Source organism: Scyliorhinus canicula, chromosome 10 (assembly GCF_902713615.1).
Source record: "Scyliorhinus canicula chromosome 10, sScyCan1.1, whole genome shotgun sequence".
In the NCBI taxonomy this organism is placed as follows: Eukaryota; Metazoa; Chordata; class Chondrichthyes; order Carcharhiniformes; family Scyliorhinidae; genus Scyliorhinus; species Scyliorhinus canicula.
Window position 1 is genome coordinate 48,053,868 of NC_052155.1, and position 20,236 is coordinate 48,074,103.

At 47.8% G+C, this 20,236-nt stretch overlaps 1 protein-coding gene across 1 annotated transcript in view; it reads left to right on the forward strand.

The window, feature by feature from the left end:
• The window catches only part of snap47 (synaptosome associated protein 47), a 46,259-nt gene extending 40,971 nt beyond the window's left edge, over window positions 1–5,288 (forward strand). Inside the window, exon 5 of the mRNA XM_038808868.1 lies at window positions 111–5,288. Within this exon, the coding sequence (XP_038664796.1) occupies window positions 111–257 (147 nt within the window). The 3' untranslated portion in view covers window positions 258–5,288. The remainder of the gene's footprint in view (window positions 1–110) is intronic.
• The last annotated feature ends 14,948 nt before the right edge of the window (window positions 5,289–20,236 follow it).

A 20,236-nucleotide genomic window follows, 5' to 3' on the forward strand; every position in this document is an offset into this window, starting at 1 on the left:
AGCTGCCAGCTCCTGTAGGGTATGCAGGGAATGAAAGGGAGCGTAGAGCACTTGAATCAGTCAGTAGTGCGCACCAGGATTAACTCACTTCCATCCTGCTTTCATTATAGATCCTGCGGAAGCTGAAGAGTATTGCGCTGGACACTGAGGCTGAGTTGGAACGCCAAGACGAAGTGCTGGATGTTATCAGTTCCTCCACTGACCAGGCAACATCCCGGGTAAACACGAGTCACAGGCGAATGCGGAAACTCCTGTAGGACTTGAGCTGACCAAATATTAACCCTCGGTCATATACAATGCGGCTCGTTCTTCGTCAGAACCTCAGCATTTGGAGAGAATTCTTCAAGCAGCTGGAACAACGTGGTGGTGAATTGGGTTTGCCAGTTCCTTTTAGATTTAAGAGAAAGATAGGTTTGTCTGGACTTGGCATTGGGCAGTTAACAAACGTCATATAAATTGTTACAACAATCTTGTGGCCAGTCTGCAGTTCTGTTGTCTAGGCCTTAGAAATGCCTCGCCACTAACATGTCAACATCGAATGAGAGGCTAGGAAAATGCTCTTGTCAATCGGAGACCATTTCCATGGCAGCTGTCTTAGAATATAATGCTCATCTTGTTTTAGAACTCTAAAAGTGGAACCAATGGTAGGAAAGCTTGCAAGAAACTTTCAAATTCAGATGCTATTCTTTGCAATCTGTAAAACATTGCTTGTTTAAAAACATAATTGAATGTAGAAACTTTATTAGTGCAATAATATGGGCTTTTGTTTAAGGAATAGAAACAGAAGTGCCCCTGAGCCTGTTTACTTCTGTGTTGAGAATGCCTTTTCTGGTTGCTTGTAAATTTATAGCTGACACGGCATAGCTTTAGCATGCAGGGAAAGTCATGCAAAGCCGCAAAGTTTCTTCTTTCAGCCTGAAGCATGGAAAGATTCTACTGCTACATGCTATATTGTTGCTTCTTCCTCAGGCTTTTCCTGGTGAATCCTATCCACCAGAGATCAATAGAAAGTGCCAGTAATGCACAATTGGTCATTCAGTTTGTTAAAGAGAAAAGGAGGTTAATTTTCCTGGTGAGACACATCAACCAAAATGTTTCTGATGGAACTGCTTTTAACTTCGGGTTTCCTGTATTTGTGGTTATTTCTTTTATCTCATGCCTGGGAGGGCAGTTTCAATTGGGGCTGTAGCAAGACTTAAGTTTAGGTGGCTAGGGAAGAGAGATTTGAAACTTTGGTCATTGCTACATGCATAGTGGGCGGAACTAGGATTGCGAACGATCAGGGCTAGAATAATGGGAAGTGTGCTCAAGAGGGAAAGACAGTAACTAGATTTAAAATCTGACTGCACCGCAGTGAATCTTGTTTAAGTCAGTCGTAACAGACACAATTTGTGTGAAAGAATGATAGCACAAATATAAGGTGAGTTCCGTTTGTTGGCAGTTTGTGCACGTCTGTACCTAACTTGCATGCTCTTCACCAAGGAAAATCGAACAAGCAATCTGGCCCAGCCTCAGCAGCCTACCATCAATGGATTATTGGCAGCAAACAATTAATGCATTAATAATGCTTATCTTTCCCAAGATATCTCTGGTCTATGAGCATAATGCTTCTAGGATTTCGGAAAACGATCTCCGCGTCGTGGGGAGGGGGGAGAGAAAAACAAAAATAAAATTATTAGTTGTGTCCTTTTGAAACTTGGTTTGTACCTGCACAGAGAGTTTTGAGGTGTATAGCACAGGGGTGAAGTAATGATTAAAGCTCTACCACTGCCACTGGCAACAGTAGTAGGTAGGTAATTTAACGCGAAAAATTGAGTGTACCACAAAGTTAAAATGTATTGCTTCAAGCATATATATTGGGTGCCAATATGCTAATTAAACACTGCAGTATTTACTTGGCATGTTAGTGATATCTAAGGTCAGAATATTAATACTGCATCAACAATAGTCTCACCAAGGCAGCTTGGGTATTTTCTATAGCACTGAATTGGAATTTTGGTCTAATGTTCTTGTGAATTTTCTCTATGTCTGAATTCTCTATAGGGTTAATTTGCTGCCTATTCTTACCACTCATTAGCTGCAAATGCAACATTAGGATGATGCATAATCTCAAAAGAGCTTAACTAGGTTGCCAATACATAGAAGATTTACTGATGAAGTTGTAAGCATAATGTTCACGCCCCGATATAATGTAATGTTAGTTAACATCTTATCCTTTTGATAATTGTTCTCTATAATACTTTTGTGCGTGGATATGTAGCTACTGCTTTGAGTGCATGAAGCTTTGCTTTGGAGATACAAAGGAAAAAGAAGTAAAACTGACAGGGATGGTTACATATCCCAGTCTTTGATAATGCCCACTTTGAATTTAGCAAGTATAAATGGATCACTTTTCTATGCTGAGAGGATGTATATACACTGGTATGACCTATTTGGCGGGATCTCCTATATAACTTAAAAGTGTCTTTTCTTAACTGACTGCTTGTTGTGAATCATAAGATACTAGGATATGTCAGAAATGTTCAGCAGATAGAAATGCTTAATTTTAGTTTGTTGTATTGCCAATTTTTTTTTTTTACAGGGATTCAAGGTTGCTGCACTTTATATTCTTCCTTTCTGAGATTAACGTTTCTGCATTCCCTTCCAAATTGGAAGATGGAATAGAACACTGATTAATTGGCATTGAATCCGTTGCTTATCCATTCATTGCAATGTGTTGAGTCTGAACAGGAATGAGTGTGGGTAGTTAGGCTCAGAGTGAGGACCAATTGCTCTTATTGGTTTTACCCTCCACACAACAAGTCTTGAGAAGAAGGAGTTGCAGGTGGGAGAAAGACTGCAGATTATGACTGAAATAGGTGAAGACCTGGAAACTTGTGTCCTTAGGCATTGTTTGGTTTGACTAAAGGCACGGAGCAGCTAGAGAGAGACAACATGGATATAAAAGTCAGGTTTTCTAGTGGGAGGCACTAAAGTTTCTCTGCTAAAGCGGATAATGATGTGATCCTGGTAGAGCTTGTAGTTTTTTTTTCATTCTCCCTGGAGCAGCCGGGCATTTACACTGAGGTTATGCTTTTCAACTCTGCAAAGTGCACTGGAAAGTTGCCACTGGCAATCGTTCCCAGTGGATTCCAATGCAAGTTCTTAACTTCCAATATTATAGTGCCATTATTTCAGGTCTTTATTACTGATAGTGCCACTGACATACATGGGTCTTACTCACTTTTAAGACCAATTGGTCTTCAATAGCACTTTATTCAATTGATATAGCACCTTATTTCCCCATTGATCTCAGCCTTCATAAATACTAATTTTTTTATCACTTTTGCATTAAAGCATCTGGCAGTGTATCATGGATTTTGTGTCCTGGCCCTGACAACTTCCCAGAGGACCCATTACAAACGGTTTCTTAAAACAAAATGTCCTGATGTTGGTCCTAACTTCCTTGTTCAGAATGTTATTGCTGTGCTGTCTTGTCCTGCAGCCAGCTTATGTGAAATTATTGTTCCAGGCTAACTCTTTTTCCCATTTTACATGTGATATATAATGTTCCCTCAGAGCCATCTATCTTTAAGAATGAAGATGGCAGCCTATCTCAATCCTCAAAAGTCCTGTTTCTAACTCCAGAGCCATGTCTCCATTTTGTCTATTATGTATGTCATCTGTTGAGCGACAGAATTGGCCGCAATAGTAACGGGAAAGGCAAGCTTTTCTCAAGCTTCTTGAGTTCATATAGCAATACCTCTTTTTTTTTTCTATTTTTAATTTTTAGTTCTCAACATGCGCAGTGTAAAACGTCCAGCCCGTGGACCTTCCTGTATGTATAACAGAGTTTATATGTAAAGTTTCCACCACTGCCCAACAAAGTGCCTTACTCCTAATTTCAGAAGAATCCTTTCACCTTGCACCAACTGTGACATTTCAATATCCCCACACCCTGTGGCCTTAGTGAGTGGGATTGCCAATTTATGCTGTATAGGGGATAGCATATTGTTGACTAGCACCCACTGGGAAACTTAATAGCTGTCCGGTCTCCTTTCATTTAGAACCTGTCCAGTGAAGCGAGAAGCCCCAATAATCCTGGTTTAAACCAAATATTTGAGTTTAGGGGGCCCCTACACAAGTTCCCTCACAGTTCACATTTCTATTCTTGTGAACATTGTTGAAATATCCAATTTAAAAGTTGTGGTTAGTTTGGTCATCTTCACAGTGTAAATCATAACCTATTGATCCCGGGATCACTAGTCATGAAAGCCCCCAGTAATCTGGCCATGATTCTCCTCCACTCCATGGTCCCTGGTTATCTGGCCATGATTCTCCTCCACTCCATGGTCCCTGGTTATCTGGCCATGATTCTCCTCCACTCCATGGTCCCTGGTTATCTGGCCATTATTTTCCGCTCTATGGTCCCTGGTTATCTGGCCGTGATTCTCCGCTCCATGGTCCCTGGTTATCTGGCTATGATTCTCCACTCCATGGTTACTGGTTATCTGGCTACGATTCTCTGATCCATGGTCCCTGATTATCCCCCCACGATTCTCTATGTCATGGTCCCTGGTTATCTAATCACTAGTCTCTGGCCCATAGCACCTGGCTCTTCTGGCTGCGAGTCTCTGCTCCAAGGTCCCTGGCTATCTGCTGCTGTTTCACTTGCAATCCTGAGGCAGCATACCAAATTCAGACAGCTTAAGTCAGTAATTTATCTTGTACGCAGAGGTAGATTTGCATTTGTTAAGGTTAATTACAAAATGAAATGTTTTAAATCCGTCTCCTGAATCTAAGCTGCTGGGAGATTGATTTTATGCCTATTCCTTGGATTCAACATTTTGTTTTCTAAGTCTTATTGTGTGGCCTAAAGGACTCTATGCTATGCAGCCCGCAAAAATAAAAGTTTGGACATCCCTGACTTAACTTGTATTCGATGCTCCTGAGAAGTGTACTGCAGACCAATGAAGGAAACAGAATTCCTGCCAGACAGAGTCATTCTGCAAATTATAGCACTGATTTTCAGCTGGAAATATATACGCAGTGATTTTTTTTTTTGTTTGTGTGGTCTTTTAAGATCAACCGTTGATTATAACGATAGGGGGAGTCAAATTTCAAGCGGTTTCAGGTAATTGTCTACAGACGCTCTCTGTTTAGGAAAAGGTTTGTAATGGGAAGCAGGCATTATTAAATCTCTTACTTTCAGTACTGTATTACTGATTTGCTGTATGGAAATGTACACTCTGCCTGTGCCGTGTTTGCTTTGTACAATAAATACTGAAATAAATCTACAAACCACATTACAGAGGTTGCATTGGAAGTTTTTAAATGTCGCTGCTCCGCTGCCTTGCCCATGTGTTTATACAGTTTTCCTGTGTTGTGTTCTGGGTGGCATAGCAACAGGGTACAGCGGAAGGCTGCTGACTCCATCTCTGTCTCGAGAACACAGAAATAGTTGGAAGATTTATTAGATGCTCCCAAGGGTAGGCTCGGAGCCTTGCCCTGCAAGCCCCAGGCACTCCCCTTCAACCTTGGTCCAGCAGGTTCATTCTGGTGTTTCTGTAAGGAAGAGAGTTTCAGGAAATATTATTTATTGTCATTGCTGGCATGGCTAACATTTATTGCCCCTCTGAAGTTGCCTTGTGAAGGTCGTGGTGGGTTGGCTTCTTGAACCACGGAGCAGAGGTTTAATCCAAGTGAGTGACTTCCGAGACCACCTCATAGAGCAAGTAATTTATGGGGCTAGCATCAAGCAGAGTAAATCATGGGGCTGGTGTCACGTACAGGCCAGACTGGGCAAGGATGGCAGTATTCTTCCCCTAAAGGACGTTATTGAACCAGTTTGGGTTTTTCCTACAATTTGACAGCTTTGTTGTCACTTTTACACTTTTTCTTCCTTTCAAATTGAATACAGTTTCTTAAACTACAGTGGTGGGATTTAAATTTAGTGGATTATTAGCCCCTGTATTAAGTTTGCTAGACCAGGAGTTGAGGTTATAATCAGATCCGCCTTGATCTTATTGGATGGTGGAGCAGGTGTGAAGGGCTGAGCGACCTACTCTTGTTCCTAGTTTGTATGTAGTAACACCACTGTTAACGTTGAAGAAGCTGCTGCATGACTAACTCTATTTAGGAGGGCTGACCATCCTCTGATACTTGGCCAGGTGACCATTCTGTATCTCCAAGCCTGCACAATGATGTTGGGAGGGCCATTAAATCCTGAGCCTGATCCTGGCATTGCCTAACTCCCACACTTCCACACACTAGCACTTTTCAGCAGGAATCACTGGAGAGCAAAAAGGTTTATGACCCCGCATTCCGAGACATTGAGCTCTCATGTTGCTGATCAGTTACTTCAGGATGAAACCTGGGACATGTCTATTCTTTGTGATCCAGTATCGTAAGGAACAATGGGTCCAAAAATGTGCAAGTTAGGTGGATTGGACATGATAAATTGCCCTTAGTGTTGGGTGGGGTTACTGGGTTATGGGGATAGGGTGGAGGTGTTAACCTTGGGTAGGGTGTTCTTTCCAGGAGCCTGTGCAGACTCGATGGGCCAAATGGCCTCCTTCTGCACAGTAAATTCTATGATCTGAATTCTCCATTCTGGAGACGAGACCCCCATACCGGCGTAAAAACGGTGGAGTTTTACTCCTGAAATTCCTGCAAAAGAGTTAAACAAATTCCAAGCCCTGCAGGGGACTAGCAGGGACCCGGAGTGAATCTCGCAGCTCTTGCTGCAGATACGGGCCCCTGCACTTCCGGGCCAGCGGCTGCGCGTGCACATGGTGGTGGTCTCCAGCGACCGCGCTGTGCTCCATGGCGGACTCTGATTGCGGAGCCAGACTGAAGAAAGAGCCCCCCCCCCCTCCGATCGGCCGCGCGCCCGAGCCTCAACCCCTGCACACTAAATCCCGGCTGCCTATTAGGCTCCCCCTGGTCTCCGATCCGCCCGCCCCCGACCAGGGCGGCTGCGGACTGAGTCCGCAACCACCATGCGAGCATCCCAACCGGCAATAGGTGGGTTAGTTGCACATCGTGAGAACTCAGCCGGTCAGGAGTGGAGGATTGCTGGGTGGTCCTCTGGCAATGGCCCCCCCAGCGGCGTGGCGTGCTCCGCGGTGACACCGGTTTTCGGTGTCTGAAGAATCGCCGAACAGGAGCGGGGCCTGATTACGGTGTCAAACTGGATTCACCGCTCCTGCGCCAGCCGCGATTTCGGCGTGAGTGGGCGCAGAATCCAGCCCAGAGTGTTTAACCACTGACTGGTCAGCACACAAAGAATGGAGTTAGGATTATAACCGCCTCGCAGAGAGCTCCGGAGACAGGAAAAAGGCTCCCTGAAGCTATACAGGTGTGCGATGCAACTTATTGCTTGAAATTTCCTTCAAGGAAATGGTCACTTGATTAGCCACTGTAACTTTGGAAATTCAGACTCTGCACCAGAGCTACTTCAGTCGGTAGGTAGATCGCACCCACCTCAAATAACAGTTCCTGAAACTCATGGTCTTGGCATAAATGCTAAAGTTGGCTTAAAGAAGATGGAAAGTCTTGAGGAATGGTGAAAGGAGAGGAGCGTGGGAGGGAGTGTGTTTTGTATATAGTTTAAAATTCACGCCAGAAGGAGAAAGCTTCTGTTTGCACATTTTCCATTCCCATCCAGCCACCACATCCGCTCTCCACTCATCTCTCGGATTATGCCACAACCTGGAAAATTGTGTATGTTTATGCTGATGGAAAGAAGGTTCAAATCTTAATAAGATGTACAAGACTCTCCATGCTAAATGTAAACTGAATCCTGATATAAATGCTCAGAATCCTCAAAGGAAGTTTCGACTCCAACATAGTGGGGGCGATTCTCCGAGCCCCGCGCCGGGCCGGAGAATCGGAGCAACCGCGCCATGATGCCCCGATGCCGGCGCGCGATTCTCTAAGGTGCAGAGAATCAGTGACATTTGCGCCGGCGTGTTTGGCGCGGCGTGGGCCGCTGGAATCGGTGGGGCCGCCAATTCTCCGGCCCGGTTGGGCCGAGCGGCCGCTCCAACACAAGAGTTCCGCCGGCGCCATTCACCCCTGGTTGCTGCCGGCGGGAACTCTGCGGGAATGCTTGGTGGGGGGCACAGTCCCCAGGGGGCCTCCGATGGAGTCTGGCCCGCGGTCGGGCCCACCCATCGGCGGGCCGTCTGTTCCCCCCCACCCCTGGGCCTACTTTCTGGCGCAGCCGGCCCCTGAACACCGACCCCATGTTGGGTCGGGGCCGGCACGTGTAAGAAGTTCCTCGCGCGTGCGCAGGATTGAGCTGGCCAACTGCGCATGCGTGCGTTGACATGGCACCCATTTGGCGCCCTGTACGGAGGCTGGAGCGGCGTGACCCGCTCCAGCGCCATGCTGGCCCCCTGTGGGGGCCAGAATAGGTCCTTCCCGGGCCCTGTTTGCGCTATCGTGAAACGTGATTGCGTTCACGACGGCACGAACACTTGGTTGCCATATCGGAGAATCGCCCCCATAAGAAATAGTAGCAGGAGTAGCCCATTCTTGAGCCTCGGACAATCGACCGAGGCCATGGCTGCCACCGACTGTGCCACGCCTTGGACCCCCTTCACTATTGGTGCCGACGTTGTGCACCAGGCCCACCACTGCGGTCGCCACCCTAGCAATGTTGGCCTCAGTGTCACACATTGTCTGTAGCTTTTGGGTTTCCTGGACCTGCTGGAGTGTCACTGATATTTCCTCTGAATGTCCAGGCTGTGCCCTATCGTCTCCATCAGCTCCAGGTAAACCTGTTCCACATGCTCAGCACCTGACTGGGACACAGCTGGGTCCTGGGATTCAGTAGTCTTCCGACTGCTGTCTTGCCTGGGGGTTCCTGTCTCCACCTGATGTGCATCAGCAGCAGTGTGGTGCTCACCAGAATGTTTCCCAGACACCTGTCCACTAACGTTTCCCACCAAGGTTCGTCTATCTGTGCTGGTGGAGGGTGGAGATGACAGCTGTGACATATCGACTGTCGCATCCTCAGTATCCTCCTCCGAGGTGGTGTGATGGGAGGCAGGGGAGGGGACCACCCTGGATGAGCCCATGTCTGCGGGTGGAGGACCTGTGGTAGAATGAACGAAGGGTCAGTGGGAGGGATGGGTCAGCCTGGATTGCATTAACAGCTCTGACAGTCCATCCGGGTGGGGCCCAGTGGATCCTCATCTGTGCGGCGTGTGCCGACCTCTGTATTGATGACCGCTCAGTCCTCGACCACCTCACCACCTTCAGGGCCAGTTCCTCGAATGTCATGAGCATTCTTATATCTGGCATCCCTCTGCCAGTCTGGGCCCTCTCCTGATGATTGTGGGAGAGCTTCTCCTGCAGAGACACAGAGAGGCCATCATCAGCTACAGCCATGGTTCAGGGTTGGGGGGGGGGGGGGTGTGAAGGGAGAGTTGGTGTGATAGGAGGTTGGGTGAAGGGAGGGGAGGTGTGAAGGGTGGGTTGGGGGGCAGATAGAGAGTTGGGTGGGGGGGGGGGGCTGGTCACAGGGTGTCGAAGGTTCTGCTGCCCCGGGTAGGCTGTTGACCTTCTTGCAGCACTGGAGGCCAGTCCTCCTGGTCTGGCTGTCTGAGTTTATGGCCGCCGCCACTTCATCCCAGGTGGAACTGGCTGCCTCGTGGTTCACCCTTTGGGACCCTTGGGGAAACAGGACATCCCTTTTAGCCTCCACCGCATCTAGGAGCCTCCCCAGGTCCGTGTCTCCAAACCTTGGGGCCGGTCATCTCGGCCATGGCTGCGAACTAAGTTGTGCAAGTGCTGTTTAAGTGCTGCTCAACTTTGTTGGGGGGCGGGGGGGGGGGGGGGGGGGGGGGGTGCTGGGGCTGGCTGGCGAGTGCAATCTCGGTGGATCAGTTAGCGAACCTTTATTTGCGGCATGAAGCCAGTGAGGCCTTGTTAAGTGAACCAATTAATGTTGAGTACAGTTGCCGGCCCCTCCAGGCCGAGCGCCGGGAAGCTCGCGGCAGTTCCCGCTCGCTCCCACATTGAGAAATCTCGTCAGACAATCGCGCCCTATATTTCGTGATCAGCTCATGATCATTCCGTTTTTTTTCAATCTTAAAAAGGAGTTTGTGTGAATCCTGAAGAATTTTGCTAATGTATATCATACCCCTACCCTAGAAGGACAAGGGCATGGGAACACCACCATCTATAGTTTCCCCTCCCGATTTGGAACATTCACTTTCTCTGGACCAAAAAATGTGGAACTCCCTTCCTAACAGCACTGTGCCTCCTTGCACCAGACGAACTGCAGCAGTTGAAGAAGGCAGCCACCACCTTCTCGAGGGCAATTGGGGTTGGGCAATAAATGCTGGCATTGCCTGTTGCACTCGCATCCCTTGAAAGAATAAAAGAAAATGGCTGGACAAAGTTAGATACCTTTGTTGCGAGTTGCAGTCTCCGTCACCACGCTAGTTTGATGTACTGATTTCTGCTCTGGAAAGTGTAGCCTGCCCTGGTAGGAGTATCGAAGCAGTTCCCAGAGTAGGTGGAGAGCTGAATTCCTATTGCAGAAGCTATTTTATTAAAGTTACATAATTAGGTATTGGTCAGGTTGAGGAATTATATTTTATTGGGAACTATTTCCTATATTCATGAGATGTTTTAGGTAACCAGAAAATACTGCTAGTTTGACAAAGCCTGACTCTTTTCAATGGTTTTGAGTACCACTTATCCATCCATTTCCTTATTTCTCTTTGTCTAGAAATGGCCCATGAATCATTTGCATGGTTTGAGTCAATGGCTCCACCCTTCCCTGGAAGGAAATCATTTTTCTAATTCTGTCACTTGTTAATTTCTTGTATCTCAATCTTGCAACTGGGAGGGCAGCAGGGTGGCGCAGTGGGTTAGCCCCAAGGTCACAGGTTCGATCCCGGCTCTGGGTCACTGTCCGTGTGGAGTTTGCACATTCTCCCCGTGTTAGCGTTGGTTTTGCCCCCACAACCCAAAGATGTGCAGGGTAGGTGGATTGGCCACCCTATATTGCCCCTTAATAGGAAAAAATGAATTGGGTACTCTAAATTTATTTTTTAAAAATAGAGACTTCAATCATGTCTCGAACCCGCATCCCAGCCTTTTCTCCATTGAGCAAAATCTGCTCTGAGCACAGTGCAGTTTTAAATACAACCACCACCAAGAATCCTGTACAACATTATATTAAAATGCACCGATTCAACAAATTACTAGAACTGGCATAGTTGGAGGGTAAAGTTGGAAAATCAAACGTAAAAATAAACGTGTTTGTATCTCAGACCAATAATTGAGCCCAAGGCTGAGGCTTTTAAACCTTTTAACTTCAGAAACATTTATAAAATGGCAATGGGCAGTTGGGCATATTGCCCAAGACAATCTGATCTTCCACTTTCGAACATTTAGAATTGAAAAGAAATGTTGATTCTATTTCTAGGACCCAGGCCCAAATTGAGTGTGGGACCCCTCCACAAGCTCCGACCCAATCCTCTCTGCCCCAACAACCTTCGTATGCGGGAGTTGGTGTTCCGTCTTAAAGAAGTCCTCAGTTTTCTGTATTACACCAGCAGCCTTCGTTTCTCTCAAACCCAGCCGTCACGGAGCTTCCAATATTCCAATATTCCCTCCCACTTGACCCGGGAGTGGTTGCTCCTGACACTCTGTGGATGAAGTGGGAAAGTGCGGTATTTCCCGGTGTTAACCTTGATGAGCACAAAATGCACCAGCACAGAGCGAGAGTAAAATAAAACCTTGTTTGTCTGGAAGGAACAGCTCATTCCGTTCAGGAATTGAAAAGACTTGAGGCAGAAAATGTACTGAAATAACGTGTAAGATTACTGTTTGTAATTCATCTTTGGGATGTGAGTGTCACCGGCAAGTCCAGCATTGGTTGCCCATTTCCAGCAGCTTGCTTGGCTATTTCAGAGGATAGTTAAGAGTCAACCACATTGCTGTGGATGTAGATTCACACGTAGGCCAGACTGGGTAAGGGGGGGTATATTCCTCCACTAAAGGGATTTAGGATTTTTTTTTTTTAGTAGTTTTGTGACCATCATTACTGAGGCTAGAATTTTATTCCAGATTTATTATTTAAACCACTATGCTTCTGTAGCTCCCCTCCTCCTCTCTCTCTCCGCCCCCCCCCCCCCCCCCCCCCCCCCCCTCCCCACACACACACACACACACACACACACCCCTTCTTTCTTGGTGGCACAGACACAAATTACAGAAAGAAAATAAGGTTGTTGAGTGGATCCTCTAGTCTTATCCAGATGCAAAGGAACCAATGATGACCTCTGTTCACTGCTGAGTCGAAACTTCTGCCTCTGGATTTTATTGACCCTGTAAATATAAACAGATACTTAAAATTGGCAGGAATGAACTCGGGTGGGGAAAAGCACTTTTACCACAGGCGCTCAGTGGTAGGGGTGTGTGCCAGTGCTGATTAAACATTAACAAAAAATAAATAAATACATCTTTCTTTAAGTGCCAAAATAAATAGACCTACTTCTTAATTTCTGATGTTAATCCTGTAGATTGATCCTAACCTGTGCACATTCATGCTCTTTACTCTATCTTCACTTTCTTCAGAGGAAGAGTTATTGTACAGTACCAAGCCCACTGTCTTATTCTTCAGTCTGATTTAGCTGCCTAGGCTACAGAACTCTTGATGGCCTTCCACTTAGATGTTTACAGGGCTTTGAACCCAGCCATGGCTTCACTTAAGTACGACTTGACTTGGTTTGTTCTTCAGATTTCCTAACAGATGGGAACAACAGGCAAAAAAAGACCAGCTAACCAATCAAGCCTGCTCTACACTTGCCTGGAGCATCACAAGACAACTTTCTAAACCTCCTCACCCTAACCACGTGATCTCATAGGTGAGGCTAAAAACAGAGCCATTAAGTTGGGGCTGGTGAGGGATGGAGAAAAATCTCAGGGAAATTCTCCTCTGACACTCTCAGGTAATCCAGGAGAACACATTGTTAACTGGTAATCCATTTATCTTTCATGTGATGTGGTCTCTTGCCCTGCCATGAACCAGTCTAGCTCCCTCTTGAAGTCAACAAACATTGGAGCAACTAACAACCCATTCCTGAACCTCACTATTCTCTCGGAAAAGAAGAGCTGCGTGACTTTGAGCCTATTCATAATTTTGATTAGTTGGGGGAGCTGGTAGCATTGTGGTAACTTCACTGGGCTAGTTATACAGAGGACCAGGGGACAAAGGTCAAATCTTACCATGGCAGCTAGTAGAATTTAACTTAATTCAATAAAAAATCTGGAATTTAAAGCTAATCTAATAATGACCACAAAACTATTGTCATCAAAATCCCTCTGGTTCATCAGTGCTATTTAGAGAAGGAAATCTGCATCTTTATCTGGTCCGGCCTACATGTGACTCCAGAACAACAGCAATATGGTTGACTCTTAAATGCCCTCTGAAATGGCCTAACAAGTCACTCATTTGTATCAAACAGCTACAGCTACATAGTCTAAAAGGAATGAAACCGGACGGACCACCCAGATCGACCAAGGGACCAGAAACGCAATGGCAAACCCAGCACTGTTGACCCTGCAAAGTCCTCCTTACTAACATCTGAGGGCTTGTGTCAAAATTGGGAGAAATCTCCCACAGACTAGTAAAGCAACAGCCTGACATAGCCATACACATAGAATCATACCGTACCGATAATGTCCCAGACACCACTATCACCATCACTGGGTATGTCCACCAACAGGACAGACCAACCAGGGGTGAAGGCTCAGCGGTATACACCCAGGAGAGAGTTGCTCTGGGGATCGCAACATTGACTCCGGACACCATGAGGCCTCACGGCATCAGGTCAAACACTTGTAAGGAAACCTCTGACTACCACGCACCTGACACCCTCCCCTTAGCTAATGAAGCACGGTAGCATTGTGGATAGCACAATCGCTTCACAGCTCCAGGGTCCCAGGTTCGATTCCGGCTTGGGTCACTGTCTGTGCGGAGTCTGCACATCCTCCACGTGTGTGCGTGGGTTTCCTCCGGGTGCTCCGGTTTCCTCCCACAGTCCAAAGATGTGCAGGTTAGGTGGATTGGCCATGATAAATTGCCCTTAGTATCCAAAATTGCCCTTAGTGTTGGGTGGGGTTACTGGGTTATGGGAATAGGGTGGAGGTGTTAACCATGGGTAGGGTGCTCTTTCCAGGAGCCGGTGCAGACTCGATGGGCCGAATGGCCTCCTTCTGCACTGTAAATTCTATGTAAATTCTATGAATCAGTACACCTCCATGTTTACCACCATTTGGAAGGAGCATTGAGGGTGGCAAGGGTGCAGAATGTACTCTGGGTGGGCTATTGACTGGATGAGCACAGCTTCAATAACACTCAATAAGTTTGACACCATCCGGGACAAAGCAGCCTGCTTGATTGGCACCCTTTGTACCAACTTAAACATTTATTGATACAGTGGCAGCAGTGTGTTTCATCTACATTATACACTGCAGCAACTCCCTCCGGCTCCTTTGACAGCACCTTCCAAATCTGCAATCTCTGCCATCCAGAAGAACAACAGCAGCAGATGCATGGGACAACCAGCACCTGCAAGTTTCTCTTCAAGTCACTCACCACCCTGACTTGGAATCAAACCACTGTTCTGTCACTGTCACTCGGGAAAAATCTTGGAACTCTCTTCCTAACAGCACTGTGGGTGTTCCTATGCCACATGGACTGATTCAAGAAGGCAGCTCACCACCACCTTCTCAAGGGCAAATAGGGCTGAGTAGTAAATGCTGGCCTAGAAGCGACACCCCACATCCTGTGAGTAAAAAAAAATACACAGGACAGCACGGTGACGCAGTGGTTAGCACTTCTGCCTCACGGCGCCGAGGTTTCAGGTTCGATCCCGGCCCTGGTTCACTGTCCATGTGGCGTTTGCTCATTTTTCCCCGTGTTTGCGTGGGTTTTGCCCCCACAACTTAAAGAAGTGCAGAGTAGGTGGATTGGCCACGCTAAATTGCCCCTTAATTGGAAAAAATGAATTGGGTACTCTAAATTAATTTTTTTTTTAATGCACCATTACTGGTCCTCTCCATTCTGCCAAACTCAAATAATCTATCAATAGGCACGTAATTCAGCCTTTCTTCATCCTACAGTTTAAGACTTGACCTTCGAAAGGTGTCTCAAAGGAAGAAATCTCTCTCATTAATCGGGTTCTTTATTTCAAATAGTACACCTGCCTTTACCTTGCTGGCACAATTCTTAACTTGTAGTCTCATTCTTCATTCCTGCCTGTCTTCCACTTTCTAATCTGGTTTCAAACTGTAGTAACAATTCACTTGTCCTCAATCACTGTTTCCATCCATTAAACACATCATTTGAGTTGGTAGAGAAGTGTACTCTCTGCTTAAATGCATTTCTTTTCCACGAGGGGGCACCGGTGTCTTGTCTTGCTGGATCTTTCACTTCAGGGAAAGCCCTCAACCTGGAGCAAGCTCAGCAACAGATCAAGACTGTTTTTCAATAAAGAAAATAAACAGACCCAGAGAAGCCATATACTTAAGACCAGTCCGCACCCATCCACCTACAGGTCAGACCATTGCTGGTTTGCAGTCAATAATTTTCAGATTAACTTTTTAAAATAAAATTCATTATGATAAAACCATTCAATATTTTGTTAAATAATTTGTTACATTTTATTTTAACAAAACCTTCAGATATATATCAAAATCTTCTAAACACCGCAAAATTGCAATTTAATTAAATATTTTGAATAGAGAATTAAACAGAGAACATGTCCACTCTTTTCCATTGACCAGTTTACACCAAACAGATGTGGAAACACGTATGCCAAGGTTTGCATGAAGGGTTCCTGGTGATGAGGTTTAAGTGGTTAACAAACACTTCATTTTACACTATGCCCATCAGCTCAGCCCCAAAATCAGCAACATTTCGACCCAGCATTTACAGGCTCTGCAGGGGCATTAGGACAGTTTGGTCATTGTTAGATTAATGATTAGTCTCCACTCTTGCCATTCCTCACTGTTCTCACCTGTTGTGGGCCTGCTACAGAAACAGGTGGGAAATGGGTCCCAAAAATGGTCCCACCATTGGATTCTCGACCACCGCGGCAAAATTCAGCTCATTTTAGGTGTTGGAAGGGATTAGAAAATAAAGCACAATGTCAGTCACTGGGGAGTCAGTCGGGTTTTTGCACCAGAAATAACAGCTTGAAGTGTGATAGCAGGCTCACGAAAGTCAGGATGCCGTGTAGTTACTTTGTTTAGGTTAAGTACTATGTGTGGCGCGGCATGTTAGTTATCTTGATATCATTCAGAAAAATAGTTTTTTCCTGATTGATCTCAGGGAATCGGATTGTAACTATTGTTCTGACTGTACACCTTACTGTGGAATAAGGAACCTGAATGCAAGCTTCGCTTCACCGAGTATTAACTTGCTCTGCCTTCGAAGAGATTGAAGGAATAAATGGGTAAAAGGCACGGATATCTGTTTCAGACCATGAGGGAGGCTCATTGTTACACCCCTGGGCCTCACTATTGTATAAGTGTATATAGGTCACTATGAATCAACTCCCATGAAAGTAAAACACTCAGGCACTGGCTGATTCTGAGAATGTATCTACAGCAGACTCAAATTTATAACAGGCTTTCTCTTGTTTTATATGTTCCTTCTCTTTCATTTAAGTAAGAACATTTTACAACTTTTCCAATCTTTTCTCCTGAAGTTGTGGCTTCCTTTTTTTTTCAGGGTACAGCACCACAGGTTCTACTACCCCGCCGATACCTCACAAAGTGGGCACTTTTAATTCATGAACCTAAATTGTTAGTGTATACAGACTATTCGACTGTGAAGAGAATCACAACCAAGGCTGATCCCTCCACTATGTCATGCACACATTTGCTTTTAAGTTACTGTCATTCTGATGTGATCAAGAAAACCAGGCAGATATTTTCCCTTCTTTGCACTGAGGCCAACTGTACACCAACCTCCTGCTCCTAAGAGATCAGTGATCCAGCACAGATCTTGTGACTTGCAAAACCAATGGAAAAGTCTTTGATAAAAGGAGCATTTGTATTTATATGGTACCTTTCACAACTTCAAGGCATTCCATGTGCCAATTCATTATAAGCTTTGTTCCATGTTACTGGCTGTGGTGAACGTATTGCTACTGCAATTCACCACTGTATTGTACTGTATTATGTTGATGCCCCTGTGGGCTCTGCCCCCTCGGGGGTGGTATATAAACCTGCAGCCTGTAGGCGGCACTCATTACAGAGCAGTCGCAGGCAGGCACAGATCTAGCTGATTAAAACCACTGTTCACTTCTACTAATTGTCTCATGTGAATTGATGGTCGCATCAATTTAATAAGCTAAGATTTCGCAATGGAAGCCGCCCTCAAACCTGATCGTCTGGAACTCGACCCGCAGGCAGCTGAAAAGACATTACATGAGGCCGGTGAACGAAGTGTTCGCGCAGCATCTCCTCACCACTCGTTGTCAACGCCCCAGGGAATCGCTGGAGGAATATCTACGCGACCTGAGGGTACTCGCTCGGAACTGTAACTACAAGGACGTCACAGCTCGCAGCACATGGAACTCGCCACCTGGGACACCGATGTGGCTGGAGTCCGGTCCAACTATGTCAGACAGCACCTGCTCGAAAAGGGCGCCCTCGACCTAGAAGCGATGGTAAAACTATCCACCTCATTAGAGGCAGCCTTCCAGAGCCTAAATGCTTTCCCCTCCGACCACGCGATTTCCTCGTGGGCGCTGGAGGCACGTCCATCACCCGACCCGAGGGTGTCCCAGGCCTCTGCCGTGCGGCTGCCCACCCAATCCGGGGAGCCGTCTTTCTATTTCTGTGATCAGAACAAGCATCCCAGGCAGCATTGCCCAGCTCGGAACACGAACTGCAGCGATTGCGGCAAGAAAGGACATTTTGCCAAAGTCTGCTTGGCCCGACCCAAAGTTCCAAAATCGCAGGCCCGACTCACAGGCCCACAGACCCTGCAGCGTGCCTGCCGGTACCGCCCTCTTCTGATGAGTCATACGCCTCGTGCTATCCGTGGGGGCCGCCATCTTTAACTCTGCCCGACACGTGAGACTCATGGGGGCCGCCATCTTGGCCGCCATCTTCAACCCAGCCTGCCATGTGCGACTCATGGGGGCCGCCATCTTGGCCACCATCTTCAATGCCGCTCGAGACGTGTGGCCGACGGGGGCCGCCATCTTCGCCGCCCTCTTGGGACCACCTCGCTACTACCGACTATGCTGGCTACCCGCAGCTCGGAGCTGTCACTCTCGACCAGTCACAACCCAAGCACCTCAAGAACTCCATGATGACCGTCCGGCTCAATGGGCACAAAACACCCTGGGCGCGATTCTCTGCAAATGCGGCAAGTCGTAAAGGCTGCCGTGAAACTGGAGGTGTTTCACTGCAGCCTCCGCGCCCCCTCCCGGGACCCGATTCTCCCCCCCACCCCGGGCGGGGCTAGCAGCGCGGCCCCGTGAAGCACGGCATCGCGGGCTTAGCGACTGTCGCTAAGTCCGTGCGCCAAACTTCACGCTGGCTGACGCGCACAATGACGTCAGCCGCGCATGCGCGGGTTGGACGGCTCCAACACGCGCATGCGCGGATGACGTCATCACGCAGACGCGTCAAACCCGCGCATGTGCGGGCCGTCATGCCCCTCAGCCGCCCCGCGGACTGATCCTGTGGGGCGGCGGAAGAACAAATAGTGCGGGGGTATCGGACCCGCTGCCCGTGATCGGTGCCCACCGTTCGCAGGCCCATGCCACCCTCGGCCGTGCCAATCGGTGCCATGGTTGTCCGGGACGGGCACTTTGCGGCCGTTTTCACGAACGCTGAAAGCAGGTGTGATCGCGGCCGTGAAAACGGCCGTAAACTCCGCGGTATTCGGCCCATCGGCCTGCGGAGAATCGCTGTTCGCCGTAAAAACCGGCGAGCAGCGATTCGTGTCAGGGGGCGGCCGGGGGGGGGGGGGGGGGGGGGGGGCGGTGGGGGGGAGAGAATAGCGGGAGGCCGTGAAAATTGTCGGGAAGGCCCTCCCACTATTCTCCGACCCGTCGTGGGCAGCGGAGAATCGCGCCCCCTGTCTGTTTGACTCTGTGAGCACGGAGAGCTTCTTCCATCCGGACATGGTAAGGCGCTGCTCCCTCCAGATTTCCCCCGCATCCCAAACAATCTCCCTTGCTTCCGGATCACAATCAGTGCAGATCCGGGGGTACTGTGTCACGAACCTCGCGGTACAGGGGGCCGAGTACACCAATTTTAAACTATATGTCCTCCCCCATCTCTGCGCTCCTCCCCTGTTAGGACTGGATTTCCAGTGCAACCTCAGAAGCCTGACGCTGAAGTTTGGCGGACCCCTACCCCCTGTGACCATATATAGCCTCGTGATCCTTAAGATTGCCCCTCCCTCACTCTTCGCGAACTTCAGCTCCGACTGTAAGCCCATCGCCACCAGGAGCAGGCTGTACAGTGCCCAGGACAGGACTTTTATCAAGTCGGAGGTCCAGCGGCTCTTGAGGGAGGGGATCATCAAGGCCAGTAATAGCCCCTGGAGAGCCCAAGTGGTGGTCGTCAGGACCGGGGAAAAGAACTGGATGGTTGTAGACTACAGCTAAACCTTAAATCGGTACACGCAACTCGATGCGTACCCCCCTCCTCGCATAGCGGATATGGTTAATCAGATTGCACACTACCGGGTTTTCTCCACAGTAGATCTGAAGTCCACATACCACCAGCTTCCGATCCGCCCGGAAGATCGCCACTACACGGCCTTTGAGATAGACGGCGCCTCTTCCACTTCCTCAGGGTCCCCTTCGGTGGCACCAATGGGGTCTCGGTCTTCCAAAGAACGATGGACCGAATGGTTGACCAGTACGGGCTGCGGGCCACGTTCCTGTACTGGAAAATGTCACCATCTGCGGCCATGATCAGCAGGACCACGACGCTAACCTTCAGAAGGTCCTCTAAACCTCCCAAGCCCTCAATCTCACCTACAAGGAGAAATGCGTTTTTCCGCACAACCCGACTAGCCATCCTCGGCTACGTCATGGAAAACGGAGTCCGAGGGCCCGACCCTGACCGCATGCACCCCCTCCTGCAACTCCCCCTTCCCCACTGCCCCAAGGCCCTGAAAAGATGCCTGGGGTTCTTTTCATATTATGCCCAGTGGATCCCCAACTATGCGGACAAAGCCCGCCCACTTATC